The sequence below is a fragment of the Lycorma delicatula genome, chromosome 5 (assembly GCF_047948215.1).
Source record: "Lycorma delicatula isolate Av1 chromosome 5, ASM4794821v1, whole genome shotgun sequence".
In the NCBI taxonomy this organism is placed as follows: domain Eukaryota; kingdom Metazoa; phylum Arthropoda; class Insecta; order Hemiptera; family Fulgoridae; genus Lycorma; species Lycorma delicatula.
The window spans coordinates 77013202-77030601 of record NC_134459.1 but is presented as its reverse complement, the minus strand read 5'-3'; the positions used below and the strand labels follow the sequence as shown (position 1 = coordinate 77030601).

At 26.2% G+C, this 17400-nt stretch overlaps 1 protein-coding gene across 1 annotated transcript in view; it reads left to right on the top strand.

Annotated features, from left to right (window-relative positions):
• Positions 1-1391: 1391 nt before the first annotated feature.
• Positions 1392-17400, top strand: part of LOC142324457 (uncharacterized) — a 948409-nt gene continuing 932400 nt past the window's right edge. Inside the window, exon 1 of the mRNA XM_075365286.1 lies at positions 1392-1471. Within this exon, the coding sequence (XP_075221401.1) occupies positions 1426-1471 (46 nt within the window). The 5' untranslated portion in view covers positions 1392-1425. The remainder of the gene's footprint in view (positions 1472-17400) is intronic.

Genomic DNA, 17400 nt, shown 5'->3' with positions numbered 1-17400 from the left:
TAATATATAATAGAAAGCGTAAACACACTCGTAAGAAATCATAATAGAATTTATTTAAAACAAATCACCTAAAGCATTTTACAAAAAATATTTTCACAAATAAAATAAAAAATTCTTCGAGATTTTATAAAATCAACTAGCTATAAGGTATACAGAACGTCTGCAGATTTTATCCAAGTAAAACTTCAATTAAATTATGAAAAAAACTTTTATGAACATCTACAACATAAAAAGCGCTTAAATTTATATTAAAATTACAGTAATCATATTTAAAAAGAAACATCTGAAAGCAGTGATTCCCAAACTGTGCGCCGCGCCGCAGCGCCGGGGAGCACCGGCCTCTTCACAAGGGCGCCGCGAAATATTGTAAAAGCTTCATAATTAATTGAACCAAGACATTTATAATTATAAATTTAATGTAAATAAAGTAAAAAAATAATGAAGATACACGAGTTTTATTTATTTTTATCTCTTACTTACGAGCAGTCATACTTTTATATAGGGTAGGGCGCCATGGAAAAAGTTTAGTTGGAAAAGGGCGCCGCAATTTGGAAAAGTTTGGGAATCACTGTTTAAACGACAAGATATCGCGCGCGCGCGCACACACACAAACGTTTTTGTGAATAACAGACAACTAATTCAGATAATCAGCTTTTATAAAAAATATATAAAAAAACATATCAAATAAACTACTTAACTGAATTCCAAAATACAGGTCTTAATATTTTAATCTTAACGTTTAATTCAATTTATTAAATATAGTTGTAATCTTAAAAATGTTAAAGGATTCATATAATAAATAATACAAAAACAGTAATATCATTAACAAAGAAATATAATCTACACTTATTCATTTGTTTTTTCTTGATAAATTTTATTAATTTAAAATTTTAAACCAACGAGAAATACAATAATAAAAAAATATGACTAAAATTTTTCTGTTGATAAAAATAATCAGCTGTTACAAGTTGAATTCCAGTATTTTGCTTGGTTTCTATATATATATATATTTTTTTTATCATCAAAGCACAAAAATTGTTAAAAATGCAGTTAAATATTGTTAGATTTTAATAAGAAGACGTTGATGAGGATGAGGGTGGTATTGACTTTATATATAGTTATTTCCTGTTGAAAGAAGTCATGAACTTTCATTTTTAACAAAAAATATTAGACCTAATAACCGAAAAAAGAAATAAAAAAGATGGCAAAAAAATTTAATTCCTTTTCTCTGATTTGCCTTTTATCTGCGGACAGAAAAATACAAGTGAGATTGAGAAAATAAATGAGTTTGGAGGGAGAAATAAAAGAGAAGGGTTGTGGCATCGATTGTGGTGGGGATAACAGCTGTTGCTAGAAAGAGAAGCATCGCGACGCCAGTCTGTGCGGAGTGTTGGAAGCGTTCGGACGTTTCTACAAACCGCAGTAATGAAGCCCTGCGTTTTTCTAGCACTCGCCATCGTCGTCTGTCATGGTTTGTTGACAAATTGATTTTATCTCACTGCTACATTTTCTTTTCTATTTTTTTTTTTTTTTTTGTTTATACAAAATAAATTTTAACTTGCGTATATATTTTTTAAATGAAATTTTTATACAGATATTTTATGTATTTTGAAGCTAAACCGAACAGTTTTTATAATAACATCACATGTTATAGAGCAATAAAAACTCCATTTTCAGTTTTAATCCACAAATAAAATATGACATAATTAAACAACTGTGTTTATGTGATATCGTTTTATAACATTAATTTAAATAATTATAGAAACCCTAGGGGTGACATTATTTTAAATATTGTAGCTTGAAATATGTACAAAACAATTTCTAGAATTTAAAAAAAAAAAAAGAAGCAAATTGTGTATTTAAAATTTTTACAAAATTATCCCAAGTTACTTGATAGTTTATGTAAACCATCTTGATTTATTGAAGTGAATTACTACGAAAACAATAAATGAGTAATAAACACAATATGAAATAACGGATTAATTTTTGAGAATAAGAAAGAAATATTTCTTAATGGAGAAAGTAAAAACAGAAATATTTAATAATAATAAAAAACTAAACTTCAATGTAATGTTAACTCGGCTACAACGACTTTGGAGTTACACACTTTCGGGTATAACGCTATAATGAATATGTAAGCACTTTTTAAAAGTTTAATAATCACAGGTTATTTAATAATGTAACAGTAAGAAACTGTTTAGGACTTTTTATAAACAATTTCTTTTTACTTTGCTTGAGACCTTTGGTCTAATAACTGATTATATTTTAAGTATACATTATACGGGAAATCTATCTGACATTCGGGTTTTATATTTATATTCCTAAACGCAAAAAATTCAAAAATATTCTAAAACATTTATATTTTTTATAAATAAATAATAATAAACATTATTATTCTTTTATTTATTTTTTTCAAAATATTATTGTGTATTTTTTTATCCTCTTAACCATTCATTTATTTATTGCCCTTTATTTTTTCCCTTTGTCATACACTGAAATGTTTATACAACCCTCCCCCTCAACTATTCTTTTAGTACAACTGTGAATTTTTTTACATAAAATTATGCACAGTACGTTAAGTCCTATAACAATTTAAATTTATTTTTGTATTAAAAAACATTGAAAATATTATAGAACTAATTATATAAGTTTCAATATCTTTTGATAATTATCTTTAAGAATTATTATCGATATATTTAAATAATTAATATCAATGATGAATTCCCAGTTTAATTTATACTTTAACCAATTAGTCGACTTCTTATTACTATGTACAATGACTGTTTAATGACGTACAATACCATTATTGTTTATAAAGAAATTCATGTCTACTTGATATTACATATATTTACATAAATATATTTATTTATAAATTATTTAATATTATATTCAAAATAAATATTTTCTTAAAAATTTTCACTAATTTAATTAAATAATTACATAAAAACCACAAGATCTGATACGCGTAGAAACCTTGCTTTTAAAAAAATACTCTTTGGCACTAATGATAATAAGTGCCCAATCCTTCGGTCAGTCAATATCAATTTATTTATATCATTATTTAGTTTATAAGCGATAATTAAATATTGCCTATCACAATTTAAATTTTATTTAAACTTTTAAAAAATTATGACTGGATATATATATATATGTTAACTTATTTATATATTAATTAATTTTCCTAGAGTGTTTGGTTTTGATATCCAGGCAGAGAACAAACTTCTTTGTTGTTTTATTTATTATTTTTTTTACTGTTATAAGGGTGTAGATTATTTTTTAAAAATTCCAGTAACAAAAAGAAAAAAATTCCTTTCGGCACGCCGAAAGGCGGAGGTAGATTTCACTGATGCTAAGTAGGGGATAAAAAAGATTTCCACCTTAAAGTTAAGAATAACTTAAAATTTACTCAATACGAAAATGGTTGCACGTGAAAAAATTTTCATATGTTTAGCATATGACATGCCCCATATTCTTACAATTCCAGCAATATTTTGGTCATCACTTGCCGTAAGAGATGCTCATTTCAAAAATTGTATCAGACAAAAGTTTTAGATAATGTTTAGAGAACTAACGACCAGTTTAAACCGATTCAATACTGTGCCTATTAAGGGAGGTATGATTTATTTTGTCTTCGATACCCCATGTTTTCCACCTCCTGGGCCAGTGGTTGATGATATCAAAAGACTTTACTTAGATAAGTTTCAGATCCTTACTCACAATACTTTAAACTTTAAACAAATTTGATATTTTACTTAATAAGAAGTTTATAGCGATATTTAGTTTTTTCGGAAAGGCCTCCCCCCCGTTACCACCCCTATGATCCGATTTTGTTCATTAACTAACTCGACCGAGATTTTGGGTTGTTATATTTTATTTATCAATTTGAAAGTGATTGGCGCAAAATTACGACATTTATCGTGTCCACAAAAAAGTGAAATATATATATATATATATTATTATTATTAAAAGTCGAGAACTTCCCAATGGAAGACGTTAAGCATTCATGATTCATATTTCTTTCGCTTGGGGTTCTTCTTTTCCCTCCAAAATTCTTTCATTCTTTCGGAAAAGGTTTTCTTCCGTTCTTCAGACCATTTCGGACGATGTTGTTTAGTCTTCGGCGCTTCTGGTTTAACTTCCCATATATATATATATATATATATATATATATATATAAAAGCATATATAACATTTTGAACTGACAGTGGTTTTTGGGTCTGGGGGATGTGAAACGCGAAGATATGACGAAGTCGAATCATGGTACCCATTACAATAAGTAGCTTTTTTTTATGAATATACCTAAAAGTAATAAAGAAATAATTGAAATAAAAATGATACTTTCAGTAATTTCCCTGTTCTTAATAAAATATCTCTCTTGTAACATTAAGATATTATTTTTACCATACTATTTTGTACAAATATATAAATAAATAGTTTCAAGAATTTTTACCTGGTATTAATATAACATATTTTAGATATCTTTTACGTTCTGCATTCAATATGAAATATTGAAAATGATTACATTTCATTGTTCAGTTTGATTTACATTAAAATCTATAATATTAATAATCCAGGTCATAGTCACTATATATAAATGAAAAATCTAAACGGAACATTGATAATTAATTCTGAAATTGGTTAAAAATTGAATTATTAATATTCTGTCATGGGGGTGAGTAATTTTATTTTTAACTCTGCTTGAACATTTTTTTATTGTACATTTTTTAAATTTTTTTTTTTTATTGTCATGTTTATTGTATACTAATTATTTGAAATATTATTTTATAATAAATATCCCTTACAGCTTCATATAAATTAACAACGGCTTTATATAAATTAAAAATTATACTTTAATAAATCTATATAAAATAAAAATATTTTCAAGACTTATGAATTGAAGTGATTATAATATATTAAACGTAGAACAGAGGTAGCTAATATAAAATTTAACATCTTTCACCTGAAGTTTTCTCATCAGAGATGGAGGTAAACAGTGCGTATAACTAACTGATAGTAAATCCACAAGAATTCTTTTATGAAATCATTTAATCTTATGTATATTGTATTGTTTATTTAACTAATAATTTTTATTTATTATTCTCCATAAATAGTACAGTATAATTCACATAATAATTTTATATATATATATATATATATATATATATATATATATATATATACGTATCATAATAATGAATAATGTTAAGCCTCACGTTACAATTACGTTTAAAAAATTCTAAACTCTACATTACTCTTTTGAGATTGCTTCCTTAAAAGATACGTAGATCTGCGGTTAGGAAAAGAAAAGACATTTGTTAATGAGTAATATTCAATAAATTTTACTAAAATATAATTTATTTCTGGTTGTGTATAGAAGGAGTTATAAAACTCCAAAACATTTAGTTTTGTTATAAAACCTCAACAGTATTTCATTTATCTACATCCTATCCCTTCTTGAATTTAATTAAATTTTGCGAAAAATGATATATTTGGGAAAAACAAATATCCCTCACCAGGAAATGTAAGGTTGATTAAAATTTAAAGAAGTAGTAGCAAGAAAACATATATATTTAAAAAAGCTATTAATAAAAAATCTGACGTGGACACCAAATGACTTTCCTTGTACGCCTATTAAATTACACATACACATTTTTTTTAAAATGAAAAGTACATAAAATTTTATTTCATTGATAACTTCTGATATTTTTTCGTATTATTTTTGTTTATTGTTATTATTGAATGATTATTTATCTTTGTTTTTGTGCAATCAGAGGGTAATAATTAATTAATTATAAATCAATATATCTAAATAAAAAAAGGAGATTAAATTTGATTCGAACCGATGTGCCTTTCTCTTCTAAGATCCAAATATTTCATTAATTACATTTTTTTTTGCTTTAACTCTGGAACCAATAAAATAAGTACAACGTTAAAAAGCTCTCAATGAGAATTTATTACTATAGTTAAGAAAATGTCAACAGTCCTAAATCAAAAATTTCAACATCCTAAGGGTAATCGTTTTTGAGTTATGCGACATACATACGTACATACATCACGCAGAAACGAGTCAAAATGGATTCAGGGATAGTCAAAATGGGTATTTTCGTTGAAATCTGAAATTTTTGGCTATCACAATATTTCCGTTACTTCGTACAAGGAAATAAAGATGAGTCCATTATGATAATGGACTCATCTTTATTCATAAGTGCAGTTTTTTTTATATACTTAATGATTTTTTTCTAAATTTCTGTCCTCAATTTTTTCATCACAGCCAATTACTGACTGCACAAAAATTTTGTGTATGCGAAAAGATTCATTTTTACTCTTTTTTAATAAAGGTTTTAGTCTTTTGTATTTTCTTAAGTCGTAATTACTATAACAACAAATAAGAAGGAAATTGCAAACTCAAGTAGAATATCCGCGGCTGATGCGTTTCAAGACTTAACACGGTTAGTCCAATCTGAGCTAGCAGTTGTTTAAGTCATTTATCTTATGTATATACATATATATATATTCATATGCATACAATAAAATACATTTTTATAATTAAACAATAAACAAATAAAATTTTGTGTTATAAAAAAAAAGTACAATAAATAATAAATAAGGGCTCATCAAGAACAGTTAAAAAATGCATTTTATAACAATCAAACTCGTAATTTTATTGATTATTTGCAATGTTGATCTGTGCAACTATTTAAAACGTCTGATAAAATCATTTTACAAAACAAAACCAGTGAATGGCTGAAAGTTCAGTCAAAAATTTGGAATGCTTAAAGGAAGAATACTTCTGAATCCAGCAAATGGAAAAATAAGAATCTATATTGTTCAAAGAACAAAGAGTCAATAACAACATTTTGAAATTGAAAGGTGTTTAAAAGCAATCGATGATATCATGCAGCCTATCTGATTTTGGGAAGATCCAAATATTTCATTAATTAAAATTTCATTTGACAATAACTCTGAAACCAATGAATATAAGTATCACATATGAAATATTTTTGAAAAGATCACAACGACAGCTTATTACTGCAGTTAAGGAAAAGGCCAAAATCCAATTTTTTTTTTTTTGATTTTGGGCTTTTTGGACATTTTTGGTCGTCTATTGCAATCAAAAGGGGAGGTGCGCAATTTACAACAGTCCTAAATCCAAAATTTCAACATCCTACGGCTAATCGTTTTTGAGTTATACGAGATACATACGTGAATAAGTCACGCCGAAACTGGTCAAAATATATTCAGGTAAGTTTAAAATGGATATTTCCGTTGAAATCTGAGAAACCGAAATTTTCGCGATCACAATACTTCCTTTAATTTTTACAAGGAAGTAAAAATTGAAAAATACTTTAAAATTGTCTACGAAAAAAATGTATTTGTTTTAAGATATTTTTCATTTTAGTTGTCAGGAAAAACTTATAATAAGACCAACAGAACAACCTCATCTACGAATAAAAAATGAATTACCGAAACTGATACTTTTAATAAAATGTAAAATTTTGTCATATATATATATACACACATAAACTAAAAACCACTTCTTTTTTTAAACATTGTTATAGAATTAATAAATTTACATGAAAATATGTTTTCTCCAATAATATTAGAAATAACAGCATTCCTGCGGTTTGGTTATTTTCTGAAAAATCTCGTTTCACTCTTCAGTTATCTTTATACCAAAAATACGAGTTTATATAGGGTAAAAGTTCATTATTATATTCCCTAAATAAATGGTTAATAAAATGTTTTTATTGAATGCAGACAATAATAATCATTATATTCTATTATGTTGAAAAAACGATGTTAAAAGCCTACTTATAGCAAACCAAAATAAAGTTTATTCCTTTTAACTTTCCAAACTAATTCCTTAATACATTAATTTTTAATGACGTAGAAAATAGGCAACATAATAGAATTAATAAATAAGAAAATATGCTTTTGTAAAATATAGAATTTGCAGCTTTAAAAAAAAACAAAACCTTAATAATCACCAAATATATCAGCTTGTAAAATTCGCACTGCCATATGATGCAGCGATCACTTTACAACAATTAATTGTTTTAAATTTTTATTTACGAATTTTCTTGTCTTATTTATGATACAAAAGTTACAACAGCATATATGTACTTTAATGAATCTATATATTTTTTTCAAATAAATATAATTGTAATTTTTCAACTAAAATATAAAGAGAGAAGTTTAAAATACATTTTTTTGTCTCGGTATACTTTTATCAATACTTACAAGTAACAAAAACAAAAAAAAAAACTTCTAATATTAAATAATCGAAATAGTATATAAAAAATATCTATAATTAATAAACTAATTAACGTTTATATAAATAACAAATATATAATCCCATATAAATAAAAACAAATAATTATAAAAATAAAAGTCTAAAACTAATTAAAAATGACTGGAATTAAAAATAATCCCTCTTACAATATTGCAATATTAACAATACATTGTGTATTTCATTGTATAATTTAATAATGCATGAAAACAGTTCCTATGACCTTTATAAAAGAAAACAGAGAATGGTTTTACCTTTTATTTCTGGTTAATGCTCTTACTGCGTAACAAATGACGCTCCTCTCTTTAACCTCCTCCTCTCTGTGAATTTTCCTCCCACACTTCATACTTCTTTGCATAACTCCTTTCCGACCTCATCATTTCTCTTTCTACGCTTTTCTTCGTTTGGTTTGCTAAAGTTTACTTCATCTTCTTTGTCCTTCTCTTCTTCTATTTCGTTTTCTTATTCTCTCTTCCGTACCGTTCTCCCTACTTTTTCAGTACGTCTTAACTCCACAACATAGCCAGTGAACCTAACGCTTTAAAAACGAAGAAATCACTCCTTCCACAAATTCAACAGCGATTTTACTCTCAAAATTTTAATCCTACTGTTTTTATGCTACTTTACCCTTTTGTTAAAAAATACAGCCTTAAAATATTTACATATTATTTACTTCTAAAATAACATTTACCTAAAACGAGGTATTATTATTATTTACTCATAAGTATAATTTGTTATTTATTTAATTTATATTTTTTTATATAGTTCTTGTAATTAAAAAAAAAAATAAAATTATCACCTAACGTTTAAGAATATACCCTCAACATCTTTAAACTACGAGGAAAATTTTTTTTTTTTTTATAATTTAGTTAACGTGCAATCTGTTAATAATAATTTTAAATGTTGAACGAATAAGATTAATAAAAAGAATCTGTATCTTTTATTCTGTTATTATTTTTAATTAATACTAGTACAACTATTAATATTGTTTTTAAGTTAAAAATATTTCTGAGAATATGTGTAAAGTGAAAAAGCAAAAGAAATAGCAATTCTGCTAAGTAATTTATTTGGATTCTAAAAAATATGTTCCTGTTTTCCTTGATATTTTTACTATTTTTATCCCCCAATTTTGGCTGTATTATCTGTATTATTCTTGTTAAATTATAAAAATGGATAAATTCTAAGAACCTGTCTATATTCTTTAACTGCTAAAAATATTTGTCTGTTTTAAGTATTAATTGAAATTAATCAAAATTCGCAAGATCAATAAATTTGCAATATTTGGTTATAATATGTTGATAGAATTGCGTACTAATAGTACGTGACTAAAAAAACAGTACGCAATTCTATAATAACAGCTTAAGTTTATTTAGAGAAAAAGATTTTAAACACTGAAAATAAATTATTTAATTATTTTAAACCATTGTTTAAAATAACGAACTAAAATAGTTAGTTATACATCTGTAGTAAAAATAATTGATGAATTTAATTTTATTTTCCTCTACCAATGTTGTTTTATCAATAGAACGATTTTATTAACGATGAATTTGAGAAAAAAATATGAATAAAGAAATTAAATATTTTATTTGTTTTTGCTATATTTAAATAAACATTATCTTCCATATTAACTAAACGGGTTTTAAGAGTTTTTTAATTAAATATTTGTACAATTTTTTTACGAAAATTTATTTTTCTCGAATATAAAATTTAGATACTCGTAGAAGGTGATGTAGAATTAAAGTAATTGGTAAGATTATTTTAAAAATAGTCTACTTATAAAAAATTATGGATATAATCTTATAATTATATTACTGGTAAAAATAAATTATAAATCATTATTATTATACACCATTTTCTATTTAAAAGATTCGGATTTTTTGCCATGTCATTAAAATTATTAAGTATTTACGTATATTAATTAACGTGTATTAAATTTTTTATAAAATGTTAATTAAATTTCTTAATAAACATTTCTAATTAACATTAATAAATGTTAATTAGAATTCAGTTCTGTATTCACTTAAATTGAAAGCAACTTTTGAATTAGTAGTTTAATTAACGTTACTCAAATAACTTAAAAGTGCTTATTCATGAATAATAATTCACTCAACAAGAATATTGAAGAAAAATCTGTAACTAAATTTTCCTTAAAAAAAACAATGAAAAATTTATTAAAAATGTTTAATTTCAAGTGAGTAAAATTTAAAATAATTATTAATTCTGGTGTTACAATAATTATTTTATTAATTACATTATTTATGATTTTTATTACATCAATTATAGTTTAATCTGGTATAACATAGGTGGTTACAATGTCCACAATTAGTAGGCAATTTATTAAAATACTTTTGTATTCTGAATTAGCCTAGAGTTTTTACAAATTGCTGTTTATTCAAACACTGTTTACATTTCGTTTATTCAAACGTTCTGTGTACATTTTATATGTTTATTTGGATTTGCACATGGGCCTATATGTATATATCAAATTTACTATAAAACAATATGTCATTTTAACTCTCATAATAGGCTATTCGATATTTAAAAAGTTAAACAAAAGAAGAAAAAGTACATAACACAAGAACAATACTCCCGTTTTTACAAAAATGTTGCATTTGAAAAGACAAATACTTCAATTTTTGTTTAAACTAGTAAAGTAGAATTTAAAAAGGCTGTGTTAGCACATAAAAAAAGTTGAATGATAACGTGAAAATAAAACATACAAATTTCACGTAATTTCATTTGGTTTTCTATTCCATATTGGTTAAATCTTACATGCGCTTCACCTTTCAATTCTTTAAACTATAATTTAAGTGATTAATGAACACAACGCATTACAAAAAAATTAAAAAGATGAGGAAACTAATAAATATCTCAGGATTCTTCCACAGGAATGTAAAAATTTTCTTCATGTTAATTTTCAAATTCTATAAATAACGTTTTTAAAAGCTGTTATTTATCAACGTACTCTATTTTTCTCCTTAAGAAGAGAATTAAGGGGAAAGCTTTGAAAAATATAGGAAAGAAAATTAACATTAAAAGGTTCATAGATGATACAATGGTTTTCTTAGAAATCATTCAACAGATTAGTTATGAAAGAACATGTTATGAAAACGATTGTTAAAATGTATTGGTAATAGATAAAAGAAAAAAAATGTATGCTTTTTTATTCATGAGAAAGTAATTTCTTATCTTTCAGTAGAAAAAGGAATTATATCCCATTATATGCAGACAAGCTAAAATACATAGTACCCAAACACATTATCGACCTTATTACCACTATCGATATTTAGGGTTGAGTTTTACACTACAGAAAAATAACTTTAAAATATTTTCTACAGCAATCATATAAACTACATTTTGAGTTCGAATCAGTAAAAATGAACCATATCGGTCTGTGTGGTACTTACTCTTACTTGCCCATTATATAATATTTGTAGGATATTTTCTGCTTGAATTAATAGGAAATTTTCAAAGCCATTGTTAATAACCTCAACATCGGTGACTGAAACGCCAGATTTGAAAAATTTCTCATGAAAAATATCTCGTAAATTCGTTTTTTCTCCTAAAATCCAATCACAGAATATAACTTAGAATTACATACGGCTGTCATTTACCTGGAGATGTGATTTTTTGTTAAATTAATCGGAATTCTGGGAAGGAAATACTTCAGTCACTTTAAAACCGTATACGTAAATCTTATTTTTTTAATTTACTTTTTTTTGGAATTAAATAAAATTTCATCGCTTTCTGATGAATGGTTTACTATTAATCTCAGTTAAAATACATTTTTTATAAAAATAAATTGTTCATAAATGTATAAATGATTTTTTAATAGTTAAATTAAAATTTGAATGAAAAAAATAATTTATAAAAGTAAAGCATATTAATTAAAAGCAAACTGATTTGAGCCCATCCAAGAAATCTTTTCATTTTTTCAACGAATAGTACATAATAATTTTTTTTAACCACTTTTGGAAGAAAAATACGATATTATTTTTGGTCAAACGGTGGAAATGGGAATGAAAATGAATTGTCTTTACGTTTTGAGGTATGAGGAGTAAGAAAATACCACTAACTTAAATTGTGGATTTTATATCTATATATATTTAAATATATCTAAATATATATTTATTTATAACATATGAATAAAATTTGATGACTCAAAAATATTCAAAAATACTAAATCAATTTCCTTGGAATTTAGATATGCTACAGTAGTGTACCTGAAATTGTATATGTGGAAATTTGATGAAATTTGGTTGTGTAATTCTTAATTTTCACTAAATTTAATGTCAAAAAGATTTGAGTGGGGCAAGCTAGAAGCGTGGATTTTTATGATGCTACAATTCGGACCGTTTTTTGTTTCTTTATCTGCAGTAACTATTGTTAGCAATAATGTTATTTTTATTTATTTTACTTAATTTTTAATTTTTAATTTTTCTTATAGTGCGCGTTTTTAAGATGGATAAAAGGTTTTTTTTTGTAAAATTTTAGATTAGAATGAGTTGGATACTTTTTTAAAAGGAAACAAAATAACATAACCAAGAAGAGTTTTTTTATATAAAGTTAATGTTTAAAAATGGTTTGGTTTAATCAATCTTTAAGTAACGTTTTGTACGATTAGTTTTATTGTATTTTATATTTATTGCTCAAAAAATTCAATATATCGTTAAATTCCAGTATATTATTTTTTCGGAGATAAAATAGTGAATAAAAAATATGTAGGTAACGTATCCTTTTATATTTGTTTTTCATTTGATTTTTTTTAACCAATTATTTTTCAGTATGAGATATTCAATAAAAACACGAGTGTGGGTTAAACGTTTAAACATAAAAAGAGAAACAAATTATTTCCTTGAGCGTTTTCTTTCTGAAGAAATTTACGTTAAAAAGTATCAAACAGAATAATTGTTTTTAAAGAAAATATTAACTAATAGGTTATTCGTCTGGCTAAAATATGGAACAAATAAGAATTTCTTTCAAGCTCTTTTGCTAAAAAAGCGCTTGGTTACTGATATTAAATTTAAATATTAAGAGATATCATTGCTTAGCTTACTACAATACAATTAAATTTATTATCTAAGAAAATTTAATCATTACATACATCAGGAATTTTCATTGAAGAACATATTCAAGAAATAAGAACTGAAATACCATTTATTATAAGTAAACTGTTTATTTAGTATAGATTATTATCAGCTGATTTCGAAGAGGTTTTTCTTCAATAATAATTTATTTCTTTTTGTCTAATGTAATGGGTGTTTTTTTTTTTTTTTAGATAGAACTTTGAATTGAAATAAAACAAAATAAAAAGGTAAGTTTGAAGCCAATTTTGTTTTTATCTGAAAGATAACTTTCTGACATTTAATTTTTTTAAATAATTCCCGGCATATGTCCACCACGATTAGCTTTGATTAACCGGATTCGATCAGTCAAATTTTTAACCACTTTTTTCAAATAACTGGGGACGTATTTTTTTAATAATACTAGTTATGTTTGCTTCCAAACGGTCAGTTGTTGTTGATTTATCAGCATAAACTAGAGATGCCACATATCTCCAAATAAAATAAACCACTGGCGTTAGGTCACGTGATCTTGGAGGCCAATTCGCTGGAACATTTCGTAAAATAATTTTGTAGCTAAATTATTGTTTCAATAAATCGATTGTTTCGGTAGCAGTCTGAGGTGTGGCACCATCCTGTTGAAACCAAAACTGTTGCAGGTCGATGTCATGCAAATTTGGAAACAAATAATCACCACTGATCATTGATCTGTAACGATCACCTTTGACAGTAACATGCGTTCCGGCCTCATTTTCAAAGAAATAAGGACCGACGATGCCTCCAGCATGTAATCCACACCATACAGTGCATTTTTCAGGATGCAATGGAGACTCGTAAATTTCCTGAGGATTGGTCTTATTCCATATACGGTAATTATGCCTGTTGACATAATCATTTAATAAGAAATAAGCTTCGTCACTAAACATATTTTTTTGATAAAAATGTGGATCAGTTTCCAATTGATTTAGGTACCATTTACCAAACAAACGACGCTTATTAGGGTCTTACGGCTTCAGTTTTTGCACCAGTTGCATCTTGTATGGGCATAGACCAAGATCTCTACGTAGAATTTTTCATGTAGTGGGTGGACAAAGTCCAAGCTGTTGAGAACGGCGATGAATAGACACATTCAGGATCTTCTTCGACACTATCACTGACAGCACCGATATTTTTGTCTGACAGATCTTTGTCTTGTTGGTTTTTCATTGAGTAGAGTAAATGTTTTTCGAAATTTATCAATAGTTCGACGAATAAATTGCTCTGATGGACGATTACGTGCACCATAATAAATACGTTTTGCGAACAGAACATTGATTTTGGAAATATATTTCCAAAATTTCATTTCAGATCAGTGAAGGTCAGTGACCATTGGCATTTGCCAATGCTCACTGATCTGAAATGAAAAAACAAAATGACATCAAAACAAACCAAATGCTATCATTTGGTTCTATCTATCCTATGGTTCTGTCTCCAAAAGTTCTATCATTCTAAAAAAAACATCCGGTAGATACATTAAATTTCAAAGATAGATCTATTATTTCAATTACACCACGTCTTTTATATATATATATAAATGTGTGTGTGTGTGTGTGTGTGTGTGTGTGTGTGTGTGTGTGTGTGTGTGTGTGTGTGTGTGTGTGTGTTTAAATGAACTCAAATATAAATTGTTAAAAAATTCTTCTAGTAAAGTTGATAAATTAATTTAAGATCGGTTTGAATAAGATATTGGAACACTATAGACAGGTTTCTAAAAATGCACGTAAATGTTTCCCTGTATTGATGGCTGCGTTGAAACTTAAAAGTTAGCATTACGTGTAATGTTTTCGGCTGATTTTCTTTGTCGTTTCTTCGTTGATTGATGAATTGTTTACAAAGAAGCTTCTACTTGGGAATGTGAAAATAAAAATTGGTACCATATGAAATATCATGCCTGACCGAGATTCAAACCCGGGACCACCAAATGAAAGGCTGAGACACTACCACTCCGCCACGGAGTCAGTGAAATGGCGATTTATTTTCTTTATAAATTCTGAATAACTTATGTAGAAATGTTATAAAGTAGTTTAATTTTAAGCCAATAAATAAGTTACATTCAAACTTCTAATAATTCGGTTGAATCCATTACGTAGCAGTAAGAAAATTTAAATAAATAAATTCACTCATCTTTACCCTAGATTAGTTTGTTTATACATTATTCTATTTTATGTTTATAGTAAATGAAATTCAAAATAACATGTTTAACATGTTATTTCAAAGAATTAAATCAAAAAACAGTTTTCATAATTAAATTTAGATCCGTTAATTAACAGAACAAACAAATCGAAATTAGTAATAAAATCCATAAATAAATAACTGGTTATTCAAAAGGAATAAATCAAAATGGAACGTTAAGTAAAGTAACAGAAAGGTTGAAGTAAACATGAAAGCACGTTTTTCTATCACAGATTGACCAATAAAATACGGATTTTTACAACTACAGCTCTCTCTACACGTTCGTTTCGGTTGAAAACGTTACGTGAAGCGATTCAATGTACGATTTTAGTATCGAATGTTCAATCCCTATCAGTTAGCTTCAACTCTGATAACGTGAAAAGTCAAAGAAATAATGTGATCACATGAACGAATCCATTCGAGAGGAAAAAATAAAAAAAATAGATTGTAATAAACTTTTTACGTTTTATAGTTCTTTAATGAGATAGATCCTGGTAATCAAAATTTATAATTTTAAAAAAGTTAGTTCAATACGTGAATAATATTATGTAAATATAAATAAATGAGATACAAGATATATTTTTATCGAATCCGAACATTAGGATTAGGGCTTAGCAGAAATCAAATTATTGTACATCATACTTAAAAAAGGTTTTTTATTATATCTTATTATACTTAAAAATATTACATAATTCTCTTACATAATTAGTTACTTTTAACAGTAATGTTAATAAGTACATTTTTATTTTATAAAAATACATTAATTTATACTATTCTTATATTTACATTTTCAGTGAACCTTGTAAACTGTAACAATTTTACTTTTCTGGCATCTTTTTCTTATATATTTTCCTTAAAGAAAATATGATAATCAATAAAAAAAACTGGGGTATGGTTTTTCTTGACATTTCATGACCAACGGACCCAATAAGCAAAAATGTTGGGGGGGGGGGAGATAATGGCCATATGTATATGTGTTGGTTGTTTGAAGCTTAGTAACTTTGATTGGATAAAACAAACAATGATAAAATTTTATACAGAGATTTGTGTATATGAGGCAATTTGTTGGTAACGTTTGGGTGTCTATAACTCTAGAAGATGAATTAGATGGTATTTTGGGGTCAATTTTCTCAAAGTTTTGCAAAAATAATCCACACTTCTTATTAAGCTTATGTGTGCATGATTACCTTAACTTAAAAGATGTTGCCCCAAAATTTCCCTCTTGCCCAAAAATTGAAAAAAACTATTTTTATTTATAGCATATTTGGTCAATCCTGACTTAGTTTCTTCTTTATTTGTAATATCAAGATTTTTCTTTCTATAAATGTAAACATACTTGCTTTTGTTACTGCCAGGGTTACCAGCTGTTTGTACTTAATATTAATAAAATTTATAATATTCATTATTAAAATTATTATTTCTTTATATATCAAATGACACACATCACACCACAGTAACACTTGTTACTGTGGTAACACTTGTTTATCATTTTTGGCCCTCCGGCCAACGGAAATGTGAAAAGTTTATTGTGATACTCAAATGATAAAACTTAGTCATATTATTCAAAGCTTCAATAACTTATAATAATGTAAGTGACATGAATTGATAAGTTGCCTACTCTACAATGATTTACGCTAGATGATACGTATTCATTCATCAATTTCGTAATATTACTTATTTAATTTTTTTAATATTAATTAGTTTTAATCCATTACGGATAAGGAAAAATTGTTAAAGCAAAGAAAGACTGTAAGGTCTGCTATTACCAGAATCTGTACATTTGCTGATAAGTTTAATGTATCAATGTATGATATTTATGCCTTAGAAATCAAGTTG